The sequence below is a fragment of the Pongo pygmaeus genome, chromosome 17, assembly GCF_028885625.2.
Source record: "Pongo pygmaeus isolate AG05252 chromosome 17, NHGRI_mPonPyg2-v2.0_pri, whole genome shotgun sequence".
Lineage (NCBI taxonomy): Eukaryota > Metazoa > Chordata > Mammalia > Primates > Hominidae > Pongo > Pongo pygmaeus.
The window spans coordinates 47,684,140-47,709,149 of NC_072390.2; the positions used below are offsets into that span (position 1 = coordinate 47,684,140).

Sequence of the window (25,010 nt, forward strand, 5' to 3'; positions counted from 1 at the left end):
AACTTGGTTGTAATTTCCTATAGCAGAGTTTAATATAGTATGAATTCAATAAAAATAAAGAAAAATACATGCAGCAGCTAGATAAGATAAAACGTTAGATATAGATCAATTAAGCAGCTGAACAAAGGACTTCGGTTTGTCTGTGGGTAAGACACTAAACTGAATTTTCTCAGCACTTAAAGGGTATACTAACACGTTTACACTTAATAGAGACATGGTCAATATAAAAAATACATGATATGGACATTAATCTTTCAATTTTATATCAAAGCACTCTGATAGGCAGCAGAGAAAAAGAAAAAAACACTGTCCCTGCCTGCACAATTATTACAATCTACAACAGAGGCAGGCTTTCCAACAGAAAATTGTAATAAACAGTGAAGAGTAAAATCCTCCCTATGGGCCCTGCGCGGTGGCTCACGCCTGTAATCCCAGCAGTTTGGGAGGCCGAGGTGGGCGGATCACCTGAGGTCGGGAGTTTGAGACCAGCCTGGCCTACATGACGAAACCCCGTCTCTACTAAAAATACAAAAATTAGCCGGGCATGGTGGCGGGCGCCTGTAATCCCAGCTACTTGGTAGGCTGAGGCAGGAGAATCTCTTGAACCCGGGAGGCGGAGATTGCAGTGAGCCGAGATCGTGCCACTGCACTCCAGCCTTGTGACAAGAGCACAACTCCGTCTCCAAAAAAAAAAAAAAAAAAAAAGAGAGGAAAAAAAAATTCCTCTCTAAAACTCAGTGGAAGCAGAGAATAAAATGACAAATCTAGGCTGGGCGCGGTGGCTTACGCCTATAATCCCAGCACTTTAAGAGGCCGAGGCGGGCGGATCACGAGGTCAGGAGATCGAGACCATCCTGGCTAACACCGTGAAACCCCGTCTCTACTAAACAAAATACAAAAAAATTAGCCGGGCATGATGGCGGGCGCCTGTAGTCGCAGCTACTTGGGAAGCTGAGGCAGGAGAATGGCGTGAACCCGGGAGGCGGAGCTTGCAGTGAGCCGAGATCGCGCCAGTGCACTGCAGCCTGGGCGACAGAGCGAGACTCCATCTCACAAAAGAAAAAAGACAAATCTAATACGGAGGTCTGAGGAAGCCTTTGAGGGGGCAGCCATTGAGCAAGGATGTGGCAGAGGAAAAAAACTAAAATTATCCAATTAATGACTTTGTTAAATATAATTCAAATAACTGAGTCGTGCATACCCATGTTTATATGGAGAGGAATTCACATAGTAGACATTTTACTGTGGAATGCTCCATTTGAAAGTCTTTAGGTTGAAATATATTTAACTTTCCTAACTCCACATTGTACAAAACATTGCAACATTTTTTATATTTTTATAGGTGATTTCTATAATGTCTTATCTCATATAGAATTCTGGATCAGTTCAAGGAAGTAGCTTTTAATTTATATCAATATATTTTTTGAAAATGTTAATGTCACTACCAAATATATCAGATAGCCATAGTTTATTGAAAAACTGTTACAGTAAACTATATTTAAGTGGCTATACTACCTTTTCTTGATTTACAGAGCAGAGTATATTCATTCATTTGCATACTGCATGTCTCAGTCTGTTTTGTGCTTGTATGACATAATACCTAAGACTGGGTAATATATAATCAATAGAAATTTATTTTCTTATGGTTCTGGACACTGAGAAGTACAAGATCAAGTCCTCCCAAGTATCTGGGATAACACTTGTGTGTCTGCATCATCACATGGAGGAAGGCAGACAGGCAGAGGCAAAAGGGGGCCAAATATGTTCCTTTTATAATGGTATTAATCCCACCCATGAAGGCAGAGCACTCATGGCCTGAACACCCTCCAAGGTCCCACCTCTTAATACTGTTATGATGGCAATTAAATTTCAACATGAGTTTTGGAGAAGACAAACATTCAAACCTTAGCACTAAGTAAATATGTATTAACCTCTGTATATAGAAGCTAACGTTTATTGTGTACTTACTAGCTTACTATCTTCCAGGCAATTAAATAAATACTTTATAAATATCTCAGATAATCTTTATAACTATATGCTTGATAGAAAATTGCCACTTAGAGTAGTTATGTAATTTGAACAAGATAATGAAATAGATAATCCTGGAGTCAGGATTAGAACTGAGAGCTATTCGACTGGAGAGCTCAAGTGGTTAAGTACTGACATGTGGTGCCTGAGCACCAGTAATATATACACATATTTATCCCTCTGCACAATCTCTTGGGCAAGTCAGTGCTTACCCTTAACTTCAATTAACTCCTGAATACTAGTGACTTCACATTCACCAACTCTAATTTCTGAACACACACCACACTCGCTTTTTCCCCATCCAATAAAACTAACTTTGTATTTCTATTTTGCATTTGACCTGTTTGAACTTTTGTACTTTCTTCCCATCACTTTTTTTATGTCTTTCTGCTCTCTATGATGAAATCTTTACATATTTATCTAGTCAATTTCATACAACAGTTGATATGATGATGATCTTCTTGACTCATTTCTCTGGTTAACTTTTTCTGTGATATTTGGCTACATGCAAATGAAAGACACAATTTCAGGCTTGGCATGGTGGCTCATGCCTGTAATCCCAGCACTTTGAGAGACTGAGGTGGAAGAATTGCTTGAGCCCAGGAGAGTGAGACCAGCTTAGGCCATACAATGAGACTCTGTTTCTACAAAAAAAAAAAAAAAAAAAAAAAAAAAAAAGAGAGAGAGAGAGAAAATAGCCAGGCACAGTGGTATGCACCTGTAAGTCCCAACTACTATTTGGGAGGCTGAGGCAGAAGGATCACCCTGGAGTTTGAGGCTGCAGTGAGCTATGATAGCACCACTGTACTCCAGCCTGAATGATAGAGCAAGGCACTGTCTCTTAAAAAAAAAAAGAGAGAGGGAAGAAAAAAAAAAAGAAAAAAGAAAGAAAATTTAAAAAAAAGAAAAATACAATTTTAACTATCTATACTAAAGAAAAGTTTAGTAAAATATATAACTCTAGATAATTCACACATGAATCTATATGATCTACTACTGCTTGTCTACCTGATCTTTTACCTAAATCTTTGGATCTCTGAAACCAACCTCTAGGGTTTCATGGCCTTAAGTTAAAAAGCTGTAATGCCACACTGAGAAAATTTGATATGAGAAAGGACCAGTAGTGATACAAAAGTTACCCTGGTTACCTGAGAGAAAGAATCAGCCTTTTATATGCACCTGTCCATTAGGCCTCATTTCAAAAACAACCTACAAACATTAAGCTCAACACACACATAACTTCATTCTGCAGCTCTTTTCTTGCCAAGCCTGCTTCTCCTCCTGTGTCTTGTAGTCCAGGTAAATATGTCTCCATCAATCTTACCATTCAGATGCATGGATATTTTTTCCTCAAGTCATCCTCATATACCTTCCCCTTCCACAGACTATTGAACAGTATCTTGAATAGTTTCTCTCCTAAAAGTCAGGTATCTACTATTATGATTGATCACAGATTAAATAACTTCTTAGGACACAAGACTATATTTCTATATTTATTAGACAGAGTCCTATGGTAATAACTTATACTACACTGATGTTTTACTATTTTCCTTTCCCCTACTGGAAATGTATGATCTATGGAATTCTACATATTTATGTGCATCCTTTGAGGCTGGATGTGGGTAAGGACTCATGTTTCAAGCTGTTAAGTAATGTCTGGTTTCTTGAGTAATTATTTGTGTAGAGTTGAATTACATAAAGAGCAGTCTGGCCTTTGCCCTCACCTATTGGGATGACCTCTGGCCTCTGGAATGTCTTTACTTGTCTGGGGGCTTTGCTGCTAGACAATCAAATAATGGAACTTATAATGGGGACTTTGGGTCACATATTAGGTTGGTGCAAAAGTTATTTCGGCAATTACTTTTATCAGTAACTGATGCAATTACGACAGCATCAGTTCCAACCTCTGGAAAAACTGACGATTATCCTGACCTCCAGGAGGGGCTGGAGAATAAAGGTCAGCCACAGGGGCAATATGTGATTGAGCTCCAGTAAAAACTCTGAACACCAAAGGCTTCCCTGGTTGGCAGTCCTCTGTATGTATTGTCACATCTTGTGGCAGAGAGGAGGTAACACCATCCTTGACTCCAGGGAGCAAAGGATGAACGGAAGCTCTGTATTTAGACCCTTCCTGGACTCGGTGCTATATGTTTCCCCTTGGCTAATTTTAATTTATATTCTGTTACTATGATAAAACTAATTAAAAACAGCACTTTTCTGAATTTTGTGAGCTTTCTAGCAAATTATTGAACCTGAGGGTACTTGTGGGACCCCTAAATTTGTAGCCAACTGGTGTCTGAAGTGAGGGCAGTCTGGTGGGGACTGTGCTCTCTGGCTGTGCAGTTTTTTTAACTTCTGGATATTATGGGTACAGGGCCTACCACATGCCAAGACGTCAAAAGCTGAGCATACAAATGTCTTTAAACTAGGGGCGCAAATTATGGTACTACATTTTATTACCTCATAACTTCTGATAGTATTTCCTGCCCAACATACATCACCTGCCTGTCTCCCACCATACAGGTAATGGTTATGGTGTTGTGAGAGGAACCTGCTGAAATTGGGAGATTTTTGTTGTTGTTCTATGTGCCTGAGTAAAGTGCCCCTTGTAAAGGTAAGCCTGATTTACTAATGAACATTTTGAGAAGGACTTGATACATTGCTTGCATTCTGTCTACCTTTTAACTTCAGAAGTCACTTGATCACAAAGTTTTGGGGCCTTTATTGGGCCTTAATTCCCCTTGGTTTATCTTAATTTTTTCATTTCGTTTTAATTTTTTTGAGACAGGGTCTCACTCTGTTACCCAGGATGGAGCGCAGTGGTGCTATCATAGCTGTCTGCAGTCTTGATCTCCTGGGCTCAAGCGATTCTCCTGCCTCAACCACCTGAGTAGCTGAGATTACAGGTGTGTGCCACTATTCTTGGCTAATTTTTAAAAATTTCAGTAATGCTGAGGGTTCACTATGTTGCTTGGGCTGGTCTCAAACTCCTAGACTCAAGCGATCCTCATGCCTTAGCCTCTCCAGGTGATGAGACTGCAGGTGTGAGCCACCGCATCCAGCCACTTGATCTTAGTAGCCAAAGAACAATGACAAATGCAAGGGCATCTAGGCACTTGTAGTGAGTGGTAATAATATCCTACTGCTTTATTGTTTACTGAGGGCTTTCAGGATATTTGTGTGTAGTGGGGTAATGGGGGTTAGTAGAAGGGGGACCCATTATAATTCCAGGTGTGAAACTTAAAAGCTGAGTGATTATGAGAAAGTCTTGTTTAATATCTCTAAGTTTAAGCTTTCCAACTGCAACTGTAAAATTAAAAAAATGAAACCTTTGTGGCCTACCACAGTGGATTGCTTTATCAAAAAGAAAAAATACTTACACTCGAACCCTGAAAGATCAACTTAGAATTTCCAAAGCTGGGAAAAGAAGGATCCTTTATCTTAAAGTTGTTCCATTTCAACAACTTTAGAATTCAACTCTAAACTTATGGGAAATAATGCAAAGATTTGAGTCAAAAGCTAAAATTATTTCTACTAATTTTTTTTTTGCTTTGTACATTCATTGTCTTTTTCCATAAAGTGTGTTTCACATTATAAAAATCAACAAAGGTTATTGAAAAACATTTCCATTATTTTATATAGTACTGGAAATGAACATGACACTGTACAATAGTTTATATATTCCATTTCCTTTCTCTTTATAGCCTATTTCATTTTCTCTCAAACTGTTATTATTATCATGACACCCAAATTTGAGATATGCAGCTCCCTCAGGAAGTCAGGTATACATGTTCTCTATAAGCAAATAAATCAGACAGTGGGAGGGATACCTGGGTAATGTTAACAATACTCCACACAGGACACTGTGCAAGTCATATTTGTGACATTTGTCAGAGCATCAGGGCCACATTCAAAAATCCTAACTTTAACAGGGAACACTTGGTGCTGTTACTTCTATGGAAAACCACTGATAACTCACTAAAGACAAAGTAAGAGCTAGCTTGCCTCTCTCTGTCTATCTCTCTCTCTCTATCTCCCTATCTCTACCTCTCCTAAAAGGCTTAAACAAATAGAAATGAACTAGAAACGTATAGTAACTAAAAACAATTTCCTGGCTCTGGTGGAACACTTTAGGCTAAGATCTATGCTTATGAACATTATAATCCTGTAGCTATCTCATTTATGCAACATTAAATTCATTTTTTCTGAAAGCAGGACAACGTGACCTTCTTGAAGGTAAGAACTCTCAAGTAAAATTCACACTATTTAAAGGAAGGTGGACAGGACAACTGGAGGTCTTTTTAATTATATGAACAACCAAGATTTAAAAATGTCTTATGCTATGTTCAGCAATGCTTAGCCCATTTTATGCGATTTGTAAAAATTCTTGATGATAGACACTGATATATAAATACATGCTTATAATAACTTAATATTTTGTCGATGCCTTTAGTAATGGTATAGGTGAGGCAATATCTATCAAGTCTTGGTAGTCCCAGTAACTCGCTTTCTCTCCTTGAAAACTTTTCTGATAAAAGAAATGGTGGCAATGTTTAGAAGTTGCATTTTAACACTGTCCCTCTTTCTTGTTTCTGTCTCTGGTTAACAAAGCATATTAAAATGATGTTTATTATTCTCTCTCCTCTGTAAGGCTAATATGCTTCTCAGAGTTAAGGGATGTGCTTTATTGCAACAATCCTCAGTATCTAGAATGGTGTATTTAATGTAGCAGGAACTCAATATATATTCATTAATTGAACTGAACAATTATCCCAGTCTAAACCCTTCCCCAATGTGAACTTTGGAGGTGCCATTTCTTGGTAAACAAGCTTAGCTATATTTTATCCTTATTTCAGAATACTAGATACAACTGTTTGTATTAATTAAACCTGGGTCTGAATTACAGACTGCTACTTTATCAGGGACCCATATACTAGAAGGTCTAATTGCAGTTAGTGTATACCTAGTTGTCCATTATTGCTTCCAAACCATTATTCCTCCATGCTTATGTGAAAATACTCCTGTTTTGAATTTATATTGATTAAATAATAACATACTCTGCCTTCTCTCACCCATTGTCCTGCCACTTAATGGTCTCCTGGTCATTTTTCCACACTAAAGCAAAGGCTTTGGCCCATGGTACTCAGTCTTCCTGTCTATCTCTTGTTCCACCTATCATTCTCTTTTACTTCAGTATCTATTGTGATGACTTATCCAACATTTTAATCTTAGAATTTATGGGATTACTCAAATCAAGTTAACTTCAATTACACATTCCATTAACCATTCATACCCATGGACACCATTCTAACTTGTTGTCATCTGGAATGATGCCACCTCTGAAGTTTCAAACTCCTATACCTTGTTTTTTAATTACAACCTCTGAGTCTTTTGTTGCCACTATTCTTACTCCCTTTTCCATCTCATAATCACCCAACCAGGGCTGTGTCTTGATATTTCTTCTCCAAGTTTCCTGTATTATTAAAGATTTCCTGAAGCCTCTGATGCAATGCATATGCTTATAATTTCTGCAACCATAATTTGTTAACTGAATTTCAGATTCAGTTAACAGATTTCAATTGGGCACTGGACTCTAAATAGCTCCTCCAAAGATACATTTGATTGAATCCAGTTCCAAATCTATTCCTCAATTTATAGTTTCTGGTTTTGGATACCGACATCACAACTCTCCTGTTGTCAAAGTCAGAAACCTGATATATATTTGGACAATTCCCCTCACCATCAGCACCCAAAGACTCATCAAGTTCTGTCTACATTAACTCAAAATATCTGGAATTCACTTTTTCATCTCACTAGAACCTTATAATTTCACTTCTAAATTCTTCATTGGTATAGCTTCATCAAATATCGTTTTTCTGTCTCCAACTTATTACATGTAATCAATGACAGTGAACCATGTTTATGTCATGGAATGCATAGAAAAAGAAATTTTCACTTCATTGCACTGGTGTAATGGGACAAGGTTCTTTGATGGGAGAGGCTTCTAAGCCTAATCTCGAGCCATCCTTAGGCCATTCCCAACAGCTATAAGTGCTGACAAGATTAATGTTTCAGTCTACCAATAGCCTGTTAGTGCGACACTAATGCGAAACAGCAGTCCAGCAGAAACATCTGCGAAGTTTAGTGCGATGTTTTTCAGCTGGAATTGTAGCTTTGTTACCCTTCTGGTCAATTATTCATAACCTAGCACACAAACTCCTTAGTATGACATTCAGAGCCTTCATGACGTGGTTCTCACCTATATGTAGGACCTTTCTCCCTGCATCTGATCTACAAACGCTATAAACCAACTGCAGTTCCCTAAATGCATGCTGATTTTCAACACCTGTATGCCTTTCCTCCTAATGTTTTCACTACTTGAAGTATTCTTTTCTTGGCTATCTTGTTCCCACTTTCCAAGATTTAGTTCTGAAATACTCATCTTCGCAAGTTTTTTGCAGATTTCCTGCAAGCCCCTCTTCCAGGTTCTAGAGAACTCTGTGCTTAATTCAAGAAAAGTACTTGTTACACCTTATTTTAATTGGCTTGTGCCTGTTTTTTTCACCTTTGCTTAGGGGGGCTAATTAAAAGCAGGTGTTGCCTTTGTAATATGCTCAGAATCTCACACAGATTCTGACAACACATGACTTCAAAATGAACAAATAAATCGGTGAATGAATGAACAAAAATCAATATAGTTTATCTTTTCCAAAGTAAACTGAAATATAAATTTTACTTTTTCACTTATTTAAGGAGTTGCATCACTTCATTTGGACTTCCATTCAGCAAATGTTGTTAATTTATTGTGTCCTAGACATTGTGACAGACCCTGGAAGGCTCACAGGAATGAGGTATTATTCTCTACTTCAAAGCATTCACCAAGTGAAATGCAAACCAAATATTTAAGCAAATCCTGCATCACACAACATATAATACAATCTCTTCCTCAATCTTGTCTCTTTCCCTTTTGCTGAAAAATATTTATTTCCGATATTGAAAAGTTGCAAACAAAACATTTAAATTCCTTGATTTCCAAAGCCCTTGAAACAGTATTTCAAAGCTGCCCTCTCTAATTTCTTTCCATGCACTTGCCCCTTTCATCTTTACATTTGATCTTCTGCTTTCACCAATGGACTGATGCCACTCTTTTTATCAGTGATGCTCTCCCTAATGGCAAAGTTAAGAATATATAACTCAACACTTTGGCAATGTTTGGCACTTTTGAGCCCCTGTGGAGCTGAAACTCAAATCTCTGGACTGATGCTAATGTCTCTGGTTAAAAGAACAGGCTCTGCCAGCCTGGAGCAGAGACTTCAGAGGCGGGGCTTCAGTTGGCTGGCTCTGATGTCTTTGATGTGGGATGTGAAAAAATCAGTTCTGCAAGCGTTGCAAAAGCCGTGAGATGTATTAAGGTGAAGCTGTGGGAAGGAACTGCTGCTCCCTAGGAAGACGCTGACAAGAGCCACAGACAGGAAGCTAAAGGAAGCCCACAGAGGAAGCAAGCAGTAAGGAACAAGTTTCTTTTTTCTCCTTAAATTTTCCAGTCTCCCTCTAGTGCCCCCTATTGGCAAAGCCTAACTAGAGCCCGGTGACAAAGGAGTAACGTTGCAGAGCCCCCAACTGGTTTACCAAACTGAATAGAAAAGAGCTGAGAAACAATAATGTATTGAGCAACATATCCAGATTCTGTCTTCAAATATTTTCTACTTTATTTCAAGGTTTTTATGTGTTCCCCTGGTTTCAACTATCAACGCAGTGGCTGACTCCCAGATCTTATACTCCATTCTTACTCCTTATCCCAAACTCTACCTCTGCATGGTCAATTACTGGGTACATATTTCCACTTAAATAGTCTCTACTGGCCGGGCGCGGTGGTTCACGCCTGTAATCCCAGCACTTTGGGAGGCTGAGGCAGGCGATCAAGAGGTCAAGACATCGAGACCATCCTGGTCAACATGGTGAAACCCCGTCTCTACTAAAAATACAAAAATTAGCTGGGCGTGGTGGTGTGCACCTGTAATCCCAGGTACTCGGGACGCTGAGGCAGAAGAATCGCTTGAGCCCGGTGGGGCGGGGGTTGTAGTGAGCCGAGATCACGCCACTGCACTCCAGCCTGGCAACAGAGCAAGACTCTATCTTAAAAAAAAAAAAAAAAAAAAAAGGATCTACTATGTTAAAAACAGGTCATCTTTTAAGAAAATTCAGTCATCAAAAGTTCTTTGTACTGAAAATGCCAGCAAAATTGTTACCAGTCAACCAGGATGGCACCACCTCTTACCTTCTAGTGTTTTCTTCACATGACACACGATTTGGCATTGGGCTCGGAGTCTACATCTGCATTCCTGTTCCATCAGTGCCTCATTACTTCTCTGACGACCAAATCACTTTTTTGTGACTTTTATCTGCAACTAGTGCCTACATTTCATTTCAGTTCATCCTGTATGATGCTCTCTAATTGATCTTGCTATACGGCTCATCTCTGAGCACATTACACTCCATAAAAAGTTTTCATGTCTCCCCCTGCAAATTAAGTGTAAACTTTTCACTGAGTCTTCCCAATATATTCTTTACCTGTATTCTCAGCCTTATCTCTTATTGTGTATCCCATTACTAATATAAAAGCACACTTAGATGGAAATTCCTAAATAACCATTTTTGTATAGTTTTCTAATCATTTTTATAGGACATATTTTTAATGTTGAATAGTAGTAGATCATAGCATATATTCTTTTAGTAGGTTTTGAAAACATTGCAAAATTTCCATCTGGAAGGAATGGACAAATTTACATTTCCAATGCGGCTATTATAACTCTGGATATTAGCATAATTTCTTCTTTTCCTATATTAAGGTATATCATTGTTGTATTAATTCAAGTCCTGAGATTATCAGAAATATTTATCAATTTAATATACATATTTGCTCTTATGAACTGAATTTTCATAGTTTCTGGAATATTTTGTATTGCTTTTTCATTTATAGGCACTCAATAAATTAAAGATATTAGGTGCCATATATTTTGCAATTATTTTTCTTTTTCCAATGAGTCATCTGCCTTTTAACTTTGTTTTTAAGTTTGCTTTCCTGTCACATAGATTATTTTTCTTTTTTATTAGGTATTATCTTTATCTTAACTTATGTAGTAAATTATAACTGCATTTGCCTTTCTTGTCTCTGCTTTATTGATATGCCTAGTAACTCACTCACAAGCCAAGATAATTTACATAGTCATTGATTATTTTAGTAATATATTGACTTCATTATCTTATTATTATTACTGTTATTATTAACTTTACAAGTAGGAAATAAAGACGTTATTATTTTCCTAAGTGGTCTTTTATTTCCACTCTTGTTCTCTGAACCAGCAGTCTCAGTGATTCTTAACCCAGTAGCCTCAGTCAATCTTTTCAAACATAAGTCAGGACTTATCACTCCTCTGCTCAAAACCTGAAATATTTCCCCATTTCATTCAAAGTAAATGTCAAATTCCTTAAAATGGTTCACATTATCTCTCTAGCCTCACCTATCATCCTCCTCATTGCTCCCTCTGCCCTACATTAGTTGTTGGCCTTACTGTTTCTTGAACGTATAGGCATGCTGCCACCTGAATAGTTTGTCTCTGGAATGTTCTTCTCTCAAATGTCTATAAGATTATGACAGCTCTTTTAAGACTCTATCCAACGTGGATTTTCAATGAGGTCTATGTAAGAGTTAGGAGAAGCTAACTTCTTGAACAAATAACCTCAAATCCCAGTGGCTTCAGAGTTGACACTAATGTGAAGGACACAAATAGAAATCTCCCTAAGCACGACAAAGGAAAACAAAAGATTTTTAATTATATAGAAAACAGAAAACAAAATATAGTCCAGGAATAGTGGTATCAAATTTTAAAAGAGTCAAAGCAAATGTAATGTAAATAATAGTGAAAGACAAAAATAGAACAAAAGTTTCCCAAACTCGAACTTAAAAACCCTGAGTTCAAGATTAAATATTTCATATTTCTTTGAGCAAAATGAAAAATTATTAATTTAAAATATACAAAGGCAACTTTTTGATACTGTAAATGAACAAAAATAGGAATGAAAGGTTATCTTTAAAGGCAATAAAAAATTACCTTCAGGGTTTCTCTCAACCAAACAAAATACCAATAAATGAATGAGCAAAATCTGTAGAGTTTTTGAAAAGAAATAATAGTGACAACAATAAAACTATTAATGTGATGTCCACTTATTTTGTACCAAAAATTGTTTTAAGTGCTCATGTTAACATGTTTAATTCTCACTAGAAGTCTCAAAGGCACATCTTGTAATTATTCTCTTTTACAGTTAAGGACTGAGATTGTGACATTAAAAAATTTATATACCACCATTTGTTGTTCATGAGTAAAGACAACTTGGAAAATGTATAAACTCAATTGCCTACTGAAAAGAAATCCCAAAATGTGTGGCTTGATCAATTAAGAGATGTATTGATATTAAAATCACTGAAGTGGGAGAGGTTATAGTTAAAAGAATTCTTAACAAATATGAAAATCCATTTACTATATAGAATATTATAAAAATAATTATTGAAGATATGGTTACAAAATTAAATGCAAAAGACTAAACACTTTCTGAAAGTGGAAATTTACATGGTAAAAACAATAACAGCATGTTAATGATAAGAAAGCCATAATTCTTAGCACAATTAATTATGACCAGGAAGCAAGGAGGGAGAAAGGATAACAGAAGAAAAGGGGCCAAATTGTTCATATTGTTGGAGTAAGGTAAAAGTCTTTGATTTATGACTTTGACAATTAATACAAAATAGATTTAAGAATACCTTTAATTACTTTAAGCAAAACTATAACTAAAAGTGGAATGTCTCCATTTTCTATTAACAGCAATAAAATTAAATGACAATAGTATACATACCAAAAAATAACAATAATGACAAAAGCAGAAAGGTATCACAGAAACTATTAAAATGACAGAAGCAAGAACCAATAAAACTATCATACAAATGAATCACTAAATAAGAATGGGTTGAAAAAGCAAAATCACTCTAAATATTATTATATAAAGCTTACAGAAGGCACGTCTAAAAAATAAGTCAGAAGAGTCAATAATAGAATGCAAAATTAAAGTACTGTAATACACAGAAAAGCAGGAGTTAATAGTATTAACTTTAAAATATTATAAAAGAAAGCTGCCATTTTATAAAAAAATTACAATCCAAAAGATCATTTAATAATTATAGTCTATTATATTCACTGAATATTAAGACCTGCAAATATATAAAGCAAAGTCCACAGAAATAAAACAAGTAGGAAATTCAATACACCATGAATAGTCTATGACAGATCAAGTAGACTGAAATATAAGAACTTTGAATATGTGAAATTTTAGTTAACAGATTAAACTAATTATTTCATTGATTTATTTGCTCAGAAATTGTCTATGGAGCAAAAGTTGGAGACCCCATGCCAATTACTTATTTATTTGAGACACATGTTCACTCTGTCACTCAGGCTGAAATGCAGTGGCACAATCACAGCTCTCTGCAGCCTCAACCTCCCGGGCTCAGGTGATCCTCCCACCTCACTTCCCAAATAGCTGGGACTATAGGCCCATGCCACCACACCCAGGTAATTTTTGTACTTTTTGTAGTGACAGGGTTTCACTATGTTGCCAGGCTGGTCTCCAACTCCCGGGCTCAAGTGATCTGCCCACTTTGGCCTTCTAAAGTGTTGGGATTGCAGGCATACCTCACAATACCTGGCCCTCGGCCATGCAAATTAAACAGACTGTTTAACATAAATTTAAACAACACCTGACACCCTCCACTTTCAACCTGGGGAGATAAAAAAAGTTTTTTAAATAATGATTGATGTCAGCTATTTATTTATTAATTGCATCCCCCACCCCCCAAAAAGGCCTCAAGGCAGCTAAATTCCCTAAATTGTAACTGGGTCAATGTGCAACTAAAAACATTAAATGAGATCACTATATATTTAAATTGCCTAAATTGCATTCAGAGAATACTTGTTCATTTGAAAAATTTGTTTTTAATTACTAAATGAGAAATAATGAACCAAAGTAGACAACTCAAGTAGCTTTAAAGAAAGAATAACTTATGAAAGTCAATCAAAGGAAATAATAAAGAAAAAAGCTAAGATTAATCAATTAAAAAACAAAAAGAATATTTATAAATAAGAATTCAGAGTATGTGGAAAAACAAAATGTAAAAATTTACCAAGGCTAATCAAGTAAAAAAAAGAAAAGGCTAACGCACAAGAAAAGAAGTATGACTACATAAGCAGAAGAGGTAAAAATTGTTATTTCATATACCTTAATGATAATTAATCATAAATCTTGTTAAAATATTTTTTCTAGAAACATATAGCTTTTCAACATTGACTCAAAAGGAATTAGCAAACACTGATCACTCAAAATGAAAAAAAAAGAATATATTGTTAAATTTTTCTTCAGAAAAGAGCCGAGCTCCAGTAGTATCTGTTAGGAGCAATTCACCATGAATTCACCATACACTTCTTGTAACAGCTTCTATCTAGAACTCCCTTTTCAGTGATGTTTGTATAGCAAAGGTAATGTCTTCCTCCAAGGTAAAAATTGGGTAAGTTTGCTAGAAGCCCCCTGATAAAATTGGCAAATTCCTACATTAAGGATTTGTCAGCTGTGATAAAAACCTCTGATATATGTAGCATCCACATGGACCACTTTCATATCACCCTTTGAGTCTTGGAGCCAAAGGAAACAGTTCATGCTGCCTGTTGTGTAGTAATAAAGTCCTTTGTCTCTCAGGCTGGAGTTTCATGTCTTCTGCTAGCATCTGTGAAACTATGGCAGGCTAATCAGTTAACTTGCCAGGGTAAAATCTCAGACCCTTCAGATATCTTGATAGTATCATGAGAGAATGTATCAAATCTTTAAGGAACTGAAATGCCCCATGCAATTTAACATAGAAAAAGAACTAAATAAACCTTCCTATTTTATTTTAAAACTGTAGTAAATCTCTGTACCAATATCTTTAAAAAAGTACAAAATAGAATTATAGACCAATAGATATTCTAAATTAAATGTTTGTAAATTAAATCTAGTAATGTACTAAAAATTTAATAAACCATAGCCAATTAACGTATATTTAAAAATGCAATTTGATATTTGAAAACATAATTATTTTAGTTGATCAAAAGAGAAAAATCACATATTTTTGCTGTTACTCCACAGTGAGGTAAGGCATTGCAAAAGCGACATTATGATTTTCTCAGGGAACATTCATTTTCCATTCCCACTGGAAAATGAATGTTCCCTGAGAAAATCATAATATCTAAACTATGTTCATTGGGTATTAGCACAACTATATAAGAAAAATACTAATTTTTAGAAAAATTGAACTATAGCCAAATAATTGCAATAGATGCTTCTAGGTGGCTAAAAAAATAAAAGCTAAAAATGATAGCTGATTGTCAATGCAGAAAATAAAAAATCTATTCAAATTTCAGATAGATATTGCTTTAATATAGTATTAGCAGTAATTCTGCCACATATCCACAAGGAGTGACATGATGCTAGAGAGAGATTTACAAATAAGAGAAGCTTCTTCCTTGTTTAATGGATAATGCTCTAAGGAAACACTCAAAATCTATTAAATTTATATTTAGGAAACACCCAAATCCATGCCCCATCCTTCCTCTATATTCTAGTGCTACTCTCTCCTGTTAAGTACTTGTGATGATTGAAGCACCGGATCTGTGCAAAAACATGAGGTAATCTGTGATACAAAATTAGCACTCTTGCCCCCATCTTCAAATTAAAATGTTCATTCCTCAAACAGAGATAGATTTTAACAAGTTACTTTTAAAAAGCAATATGATAAGCCTAATTTATATAATTATATGTGATTAATTGATGCTCAATCCTATCAGAAGTACTTTTAAAAGAAATATTAATTATGTAAAGCATGTCCCTAGCTTAAAAAAAATTCATGTTACAGTAAAATAGTCTTTGAGACAGGAAGGTTGTCATTAAGGCAAATTACTCTTGCCCAGGAAATCCATTGGTCAGCTCCCCTAAATGTTTCCAGATTTATCACATATTCATTTCCCACAATTTAGACCACAGAATATGTCATGTTTTTTACTCAAAGTAATCTCTAATATTTTTAGAACAGTGGAGAAGGCCACAATTTACTGTTTGTAATTTGGATGTGGTCATCATATTTATAATTTGAATGTGACCACTATATTCAAGTCTGTTTTTCAAATCTTCCATCTTACTGCTGATGTGTCTTGAAAACAGAGTGTAGGGTTTCAGTCATTCAACATTGAGTGCCTTGAATACAGTAATACTCATGAAATAGTTGTGAGAATGCAGAAATGATGAGTGACCAATAGGAGAATAATATACAAATTGTGATAATCTTTAGAATATCTCAGAGATTAAATTTGTTTGAAATGTTTACTATTCCAGTACCTGATGGTCAAATGAAACAGTGTATTAAGCTAAAACTTTTCCACATGAAAGTGTCAAAAATAATTTTATATCCAAATCTGGGACTGCTGTAGCCAGAGGAAGAGTTATTTCCTGAGAGTAGAAAATATGGAGCAGAATAAAAAGCAATTAATTCTACAAGGAATGGAAGATTGTCTCTACTAGAACTCAATCTGGAAATTGTTCTTCCAGTGTAGTTCATTGTACTTCTCTCATAAGCTAAAATATAGAGGGGAGAGCAAATCTATGGAAAGAACACATAGAGAAAGGAAATGACATAGGCGATACAGCAGGTCTTCTAAGGACAACTCATAATAAATTATATCATATATAACCTACAATTTTGTATAGATCTTTCCAAAAGCAAGAACAAATATCACTAGCGAGAGCTATAGTCCTCTGATGAATATGGTACACTGAAAATTTGATCTTAAGCAATGGCATTTGCAAATTATAGGCAGTTAGTAAAAATGCCATGACATTATTAAAAAATCTACCATTTATGGATATATGATATGGAATTGCCTACTGAAGAGAGATCAAATTTAACTCCAGAACCATGCTGTCTGTATGTTATCTGAAGTTTGTGTATATTTTCTTACTTTTATTAGTGTTTGTATTTCTAATTCTATTGTATGTTTTCTCATATTCTCCATTAACTCTTGTGGCTTTTATGAAGTATTTTATTAAACCATCCCTACAGATGATCCATAATTGTGATCAATTCTTTTGCCCAAAAGGGACACCTCAGATTAGTAACATTACATTTATAATGATGCCTTTAATGAGACTCTTCTCTTTGCAGGGATCTTTTCTATTACATACACATTTACACCCTTACCACTTCCTAAACAGGGATGAGATCAGGTTTCTATGAGAAATCACATCGTCTTTTCACTATTTAACACTCAATAACTGATCATAATCATAAATAAATAGCATCATTAATGATAAGGCACATCAATCTCTAAACTCCGCATCTTCAAACTCTATGATTCTGGTCACATAAGGTGAATGCACAACAAAGAGCTATCCAAGAAACTGATAAGAGACAACTTCATATAAATTTAAGGTTATCTGACAAGCACTGTTGACATAGTTAACAGAATCTTTAAGTGCTAGAAAGCAATAGATGATTTAACCATTTTCACTAGAGTAGGAAGTATCAGGAAAAGAAAGAGAATGAGACAGACAGAGAGAGAGAGAAAGAGAGAGAGAAACACACACACAGAGAGAGAGATTGATTTAGCTTCTGCACCCAGGATGAGTTTGGTAAAGTATCAGGAGTATCAGGCTGGTGGAGTTTGAACAGTATTTCTGAAATGCTCCTGCTTCTTGCTACTAGCAGCATGTGGACAGCAAAATTATCCAAAAAGCATCTGTTATCTATTTATTCATTCAACACGTATTTATTGGGTACTTCTGGCCAGACATAGTACTGATTTTAGGATACAGAAAAGGACATAAAAGAAAATTCCCTCCCCTTAGAGAATACATTATTCTGGCAGGAGACAGGCAGACAAAAAACAGGTATAAATGAATTACCAAAACAAGTTCAGATAGAGATCAGTGCCCAGAAAAAATCATGCGACCATATAATGCTTCCAAGTGGCTGGGGGTGGGTACAGTTGGGAGTAGAAAGGCAGGGACAGGCTTTTTGATGAAAAGAAATGCAAAACTCAATAATTTAGAGGCTGGTTATAGAGGATGTTTTATTCATCTCTCTCCTGCTGACCATCTTTTGCCATTTCACTAATTATTATTGTTCCATTATAGTGCTGGAATGCCAGTCGATAAATGATTATTGAGACCCCACTGTGTTCTCAGCACCACTGTGACTAGAAAATGTGGTTGAATTCAAATAACTAATTCTACTGCTCTAATAAAATGTGAGGTGGGGAAGAATGCTTAAATCAGTAAATAACTTAAGCCTTCTAGTTTTGAGAGGTGCATTGGAGTCTAAGCTTCCTCCAATCCATTCGTAGCTCACACATCTGAAACTCAGCCATCGGTTTCAGCAACTGCTCTAAGAGGCATCACATATTGCCACTAGATGGCACCAATTATTTTCATATTTTTAGGTCAAGAAAACCCTTTTCTAAAATGTAATGGCCACATTTAAAATAGAAGAATGTTACTTAGCATTGTTATTAACAAAGTATTATTCTCTTCTTAATAATTTTCTTATAGACAAACCAATGGAACTAAAGAAGATATGTTCTTTCACCCACATACTTGTTCATTCAATGTACATTTGTTCCTAATAGTCTTTAAAAAAAAGTTCTCACACGTCTTTGGATATGTAAAAAGTAGGGAAAGTAATTGAAATATTGATATAATAATTGAATATATAAATATATTTGAATATATAAATATGAGGATCAAAAATAGCACATATATTATGATACTACATATACTTTGAAAACTTTCACAGAAAAGAGTTTTAAAATACTACAGAAAATTTTTTTGCTTCTTAGAAAAGATGTCCCATTGTATCTTCCAAAAATGAGTAATATTTTTAAATGTATTTTAAATATGGTACTAATTCATTACAATTAAATGTAACAAAAACTATTGCAAAATTTAAAATGGGATAGGAATCATTTAACTGAATGCAAACATTTTATAGGTATAGCTTAATATAATTTGATTAATAAAAATTGAGGCCTAAAAGAACTTTTAATACAATTTCCCTGTTTCAAACAAGTAAATTTATAGATCCATTAGAATATTACGCAAAATTTTTCTACAGGAAAAGAGCATGACATATTTTCATTCCTCAAAAAAGTGGTTGGTAAACATTCAAAGTATATTTATTCAGAAACAAATGATAACCATTCTCATTCTCACATCCTTCATTAAAACATAAAAGGACTCTGGAATAAATATAGCCTATATTTTTATATTAATGGACTTCAAAATAAAATAAAGTACGATAATAAATGAGATTACACATAAAATGCACTGAAAAGTACAATATGCTCTATGAATATATAATAATTACTTAGAAGAAACAATGAAAACTTACAGGTTTATTATGCTAACAAATTTATTTTTAAAATCTCAACACCCTTGCTACTTCAGGATAAAAATTGTCTCAAACTGGCTGCTAATTTGACTATCACTATATTTCTTTCACTTTGAAACATGCAAAAATAATACTCACTTGGGTATCTCGAAGAGTTTTTTGTCTTACAGCAAGGAGCACTCTAAATCTCTGATCTTCCTCAAAGATTCTCTCTTCACAGTCTTTTTTCTCTTGCATATAATGATCGAACACAGTTTGTGCATGTTCCCTTTTAAATCTCATAGTTACAAATTTGTTCCTATGAAGAAAGAATTCCATGTGCCACTAATCAATTCACATTTTATTTTTCAAAATGCATTTAGGAGACATTTTAAAAGGACCAAAATGAAAAATCTTGAAGAGCCTTGAGCTGACAGGCCTTGGAAAAATTCCCTGGTTTTTCCCAAGGCCTACTTCCACAGGGCTACATCTAAATCATCCAGGTATAAGAAAATCTATGGAAAAACAGTGGATTCTCTTGGTTGCCTATCCAGCATGCTTCTGTTCTCTAGGCATTTCAAGAAAACCCCTGCTCCAAGCAGCATGTAACTCTAGAGGTATATTCTGATTAGTCCAACCAGCATATGACCCATTGTCCAGGGGTGAGAAGATATATCAAGATAGCTCGAGAAAATGAGTGAGAAGCACTTAATTCCATGTAGAAGAGCTCATACCCACTAAATGTGACTTACACATCATGCTTTCAAAGTTGCTGCCAACAGCCATAGTGGAGAGAGAAAAAAAATGAGTGCCTGGTGTTGAGCTGTTGAATCAAGCAACCCTGCAGCTTGCCCTGCTAATTATACAAGATGACGCCTTTTTTATTGTTTAAGCTGGTGTTAAGTAAGATGATGCATTTTTTATTGTTTTATGCTTCCTGTTATATAAGATGATACATTTTGTATTGTTTAAGCTGGTATGTGAATAGGTGTGTGTATGTATGCAAGTGTGTGCATGTCTGTATTTTATCATTTGCAATTAAACACGTCCTAATGCAAAGGTAAAATAACTTTTATGGTGAACTCAGTAGTTATGTAAGGAACAATACTAGTAGAAAAGTATCAAAACATGGTTAAAACAATACTGGTAACAATAACTTGCTTGCCAAAGTTGAGCAGCAACTCAGTGTCCAGAATAAGATATTTGAAAAAGCTCAGCACAGTCTTATTCTATCCACATTAGTTAACAAGTCTACTGACATAGAAAATTAAATCACTTGCACAGTTAGCTATAAAGGCAGCAAGACTAATATTTTGGGAAGCACTAAACTAATATCTCTGCTTTTAAATAATATCCCATTTAATACAACAAAAACCACTCTATGAAATAATAATGAGATAGCCATCTAGAGTTGAGGAACCTAAACTTGGATAATTAATTAGCTTGTGTAAGCTCAACTAGTTGGTAAATGACAGAACCAGAATTCAAATCTAGTCCTGCCTTTTTCTGATTCAGCAGTTCAACATTAAGTACTCATTTTTTTCCACTCTTCATTATAGCTGTTATCAGCAAATTTGAAAACATATCACCTTGTTTACATTTAGTGGATGTGAGCCTCTTCTTCTACAGGAAATAAGGTTCTTCTCCTCTTTCATCTGCCTTGCCCTGGTTTTTCCTCTACATCATTCATACCAAAAACGTTCCAAATTATTAACTGATGTCTGATCAGTAGCCAATGATACTGACATCTTGGAGCAGAGAGAACCAATGAAATTCACACAGGAAGAAGCTAGTGTGACCAAAACGATAAAATGTTCATAGTTGCTCCCCAAAACATTGATATATCTTGACCGCATGTATTTTGTTCTCTACACTGTTTTGATATTGAATTATATTAATTATAGCATTGTATTAATTATATTTACACAGACATTTATATACACTATATACGTGTATATCTATGCAATAAAATAATGTTTCCTTTCTACAGTGATAAAACAAACGGACTTTGAAGTCTTATGGGTCTGGATTTTAATTTTCCACTTTCTAGTTAAGAAGCAATTATAAAAATTAAATGAGGGTCAAGGATGGCTTTGATTGCCATTATTTTTAACACCATATTTTAATTGTCTTGTTTATATAAGGTTTGTCTCTCTGCAAAGATCTTCAGACACTTGAAGATACACTTTCCCACTTGCCATTTCTTTGTCCTTATTGGGGCCTGGCAGTATGCCCACTATGAGTTCTCAATAAATAATAAGTAGCTTGTTACGGGAACTTATTGAAAATGTCAGTAGATTATTCATAAAACAGCTGATCTTCCTTTGTAATCCCACTTTAGGGGGTCAGTTGAAAGCACACACTTGGAACAGGTTGGAGCTAAGCTGAAGCGAGCTCTACCACTACTTAAGAGTGTGATCTTAGGTTCCCTGAGCCTCTGTTTCTCAGCATTCATTGGAAACGATACAATTTAACCATTTGCTACAATAATTGGATGAGACAAGGTACACACATTGTCCAGGATGTACTGGCACAATAGCAAGTCATTCAATGGTAGCTTTAAATATTATTTGACATTCTATATCATCACTGCTAATTAATAGTTGTATAAGTAATTCCACAGTATTGGCTAATTCTTTTTCTCCATTTCTTGTTGGAAGGCAGGGTTTTGTCAAGTTTAGAGAGATAACTGATTCACTGGGACATGGAAACCACTCTTGTCTGAAAGGCCATATAATCCAGCTTCAGAAGAAGTTAGGATTGAAATGGGAGGAAGCCTGAAGAAAAAATTTTCATCAGCTCCTGAATTAGATCTTTGTAATTTTAATGTGTTATATGCATTTATATTTATATCTTTGAGTCCCAAGATATTCTTACAGGTGTTAAATAAGGTGGATAAATATCTTTAAAAGTAAATGATATGTTTCCCTGCTTTTTCACATAATATAGTGAATATGAGTAGTGTTTTTCAGATAAAGCTGAATTGTCATGTTGAAAATAAGTTTTACCCTATGATAATCGGTAAACAAATGCTTGATGGGGGCATTGACTTGACTCCATTAGAATGCACGGCAACAGGCTGGGCATAATTTTTTTTGACACTTTATCCCTCGAGCATTATGATTTTGCTAATGCTTGTAGTAGCCTTCTGTATTTAAAGCAGTCTGTTGTCCTTAAATGTGGCCAATGCATGTTCCTCTAATACTCCTCCAAGTCCAGTTCTCAATGTTTTACAAGGTAGGAAATGAGAAGCAAAATGAGTAAAGGAAGAGTAAATAAGTTTTAGGTTAGGATCTATGGATACCCAATGAGACTGAGAGCATGATCATTCTCCAAGCCAAAGGCCTTACTAACCCTGAACAATTATATCCCTGACTCATGAGGTGACTGATAAAAAACTTTTGAAGTGATAAATTTGAATAAATTGCACAAGGTTTTATAGAATATCTGAGTCTGAACTCTTACCTCAAAACTAATAAAAAACATTTGGGTGAAAAAACATAAATTATTAAACATGGCATATAAATACTGATACATCTGAAAGTAATGAAGAATATTATTAATGTCATAAAGAATAAAAGTTATCCTCCTTGGAAAGGGAGAAACATTTCCAGTTATTCAAATAAGAACAAACCCAGAGAAGCAATAATGAATGAAAGCAGTTTATGATTATGCTTTTATAAACTAAAATTATCAAACATCACACATATATTCTACACTACATTATAATTAAAAATATGAACCATTTTAAGAATACATTTTAAATATGGAAATTTGATCTTATTTCTTTTATTAATATTTTTAATACACTTCATATTTTGATAAAGTTTAAGTACTTACTTTAATATTTCAAGTGTCTGATCAAAACTTTTCTTTTCTTCCTCTTTTGCTTTTAATTCCTTATTCAATTCATTTATTTTTGCATAAAAGATTATTGTCTTACTTTTAGTTGCTTCTAGGTCTTTAAAAATTGCTGAGTGTTTACTCTGAAAAAAATATATACATGAGTGTTTTATTTTAAATACTTGGATTTTCAAATCCCTGCTATTTAGGAACACAATTACATTGGCTGTGTGAACAATTAAAAGTTAATAGTGGGCCACACCTGATGGCTCACTCCTGTAATCCCAGCACTTTGGGAAGTCAAAGCAGGAGGAGTCAGGAGTTCACTTAGAGCCAGGAGTTCAAGACCAACCTGGACAACAAAGCAAGCACCTGGTCTCTACCCAAAATTTTTTTAAATAGCCAGGTGCAGTGTTTCACACCTGTAGTCCCAGCTACTTGGGAGGCTGAGATGGGAGGATCCCTTGAGTATAGGAGGTCAAGGATGCAATGAGCCATGATTGCTCCACTGCACTCCAGCCCAGGTGACAGAGTGAGACCCTGTCTCTAGAAAAACAACTGAGGTTTATATTCTCCACTGTTACATCTGATTAATTTTCTAAAAAATAGAACTGTTTATTCTCTCTGTCCCACACAAACTTGCTCCCCTTTCCAAAAAAACACCTAAATGCACACTTTATAAGCATGTCATTTCAAGATGCAAACATGTCGTCACTGGTTTTCAAACACGTACAAAGTACATTGGCAGGCGGACAAGGATATATATATTGTTCTGATCTTTCCAGCAAAAGAAGCCAATATTTACTACCAGCACTTCTTTCCATGGTAGGCCTGTGCAATTCCAGAATGAACATTTGATTGTGCATCTATTTTTGTGTGATCCCTATATGACTGTTTGTGTTCAAATGGGACTGAGTGACTCACTGATTGACTGTTATTGAATTGTTCCCCACATTCAGCATGGCTGCTAATTAGTGTTACTCTCCCAACTGATTCTACAGATCTCAATGGCTCCTTCTGCCTCCACTATCTTCTATTTTCCCCATATGCTTCCAAATACTTTCTTTACTCATAGATTTCAAGAATAACAACTAATATTTTATATTTGTTTTCCTGTAAAAGCTTACTGTTTGTTTAAGATTTTGAACACTGGGTACTGCATTTGAATTTTCACATTCTTCCTGCTTTGTTTCCTTCCTTTTCTGGAAGTTCTGAAAATTTTCTACTGATAAATAAAAGGATTTTTTCTCCTTATACTAGAATGTAGTGGAAATATAACTCACTAGGATTTGTTGGTAGGTCCATTGGAGTATTAAGTTATTTGAGTGGGGCTGGAAGTAAACCCACAGACAGAGAGTAGACAGGTGTGAGTATGGACACTCTGAGTACTGCATGCTCTCGATCCCTAAACTTGATATTTAGATCAGATTTCATCATTCGTTTCTTAGTCTTAGCTGAAGAGTCTCCTCTTCAAAAGAATCTTGTTTTGCATAGTATATCTTTTAGCACACTGTAAAATTTATTTAGCTAATATATTTATGATCTGGTCATCTATGCTCATAAGCAAGATCACCAATGGATTTGTTTCTTGCGCTGTTAATTTTTGGTTATGGTTGCAAGGTTTTAGTCTCATTATAGAATG

General features: G+C 35.2%; 1 protein-coding gene across 4 annotated transcripts in view; it reads right to left on the reverse strand.

The window, feature by feature from the left end:
- The window catches only part of CCDC178 (coiled-coil domain containing 178), a 515,145-nt gene that overhangs the window by 257,506 nt on the left and 232,629 nt on the right, over positions 1-25,010 (reverse strand). For all 4 annotated transcript variants that reach the window (XM_054461207.2, XM_054461206.2, XM_054461208.2 and 1 more), the window contains exons 19-20: positions 23,366-23,511; positions 19,685-19,844 (exon numbers count right to left, since the gene is read on the reverse strand). In XM_054461207.2, the coding sequence (XP_054317182.2) occupies positions 19,685-19,844; positions 23,366-23,511 (306 nt within the window). The remainder of the gene's footprint in view (positions 1-19,684; positions 19,845-23,365; positions 23,512-25,010) is intronic.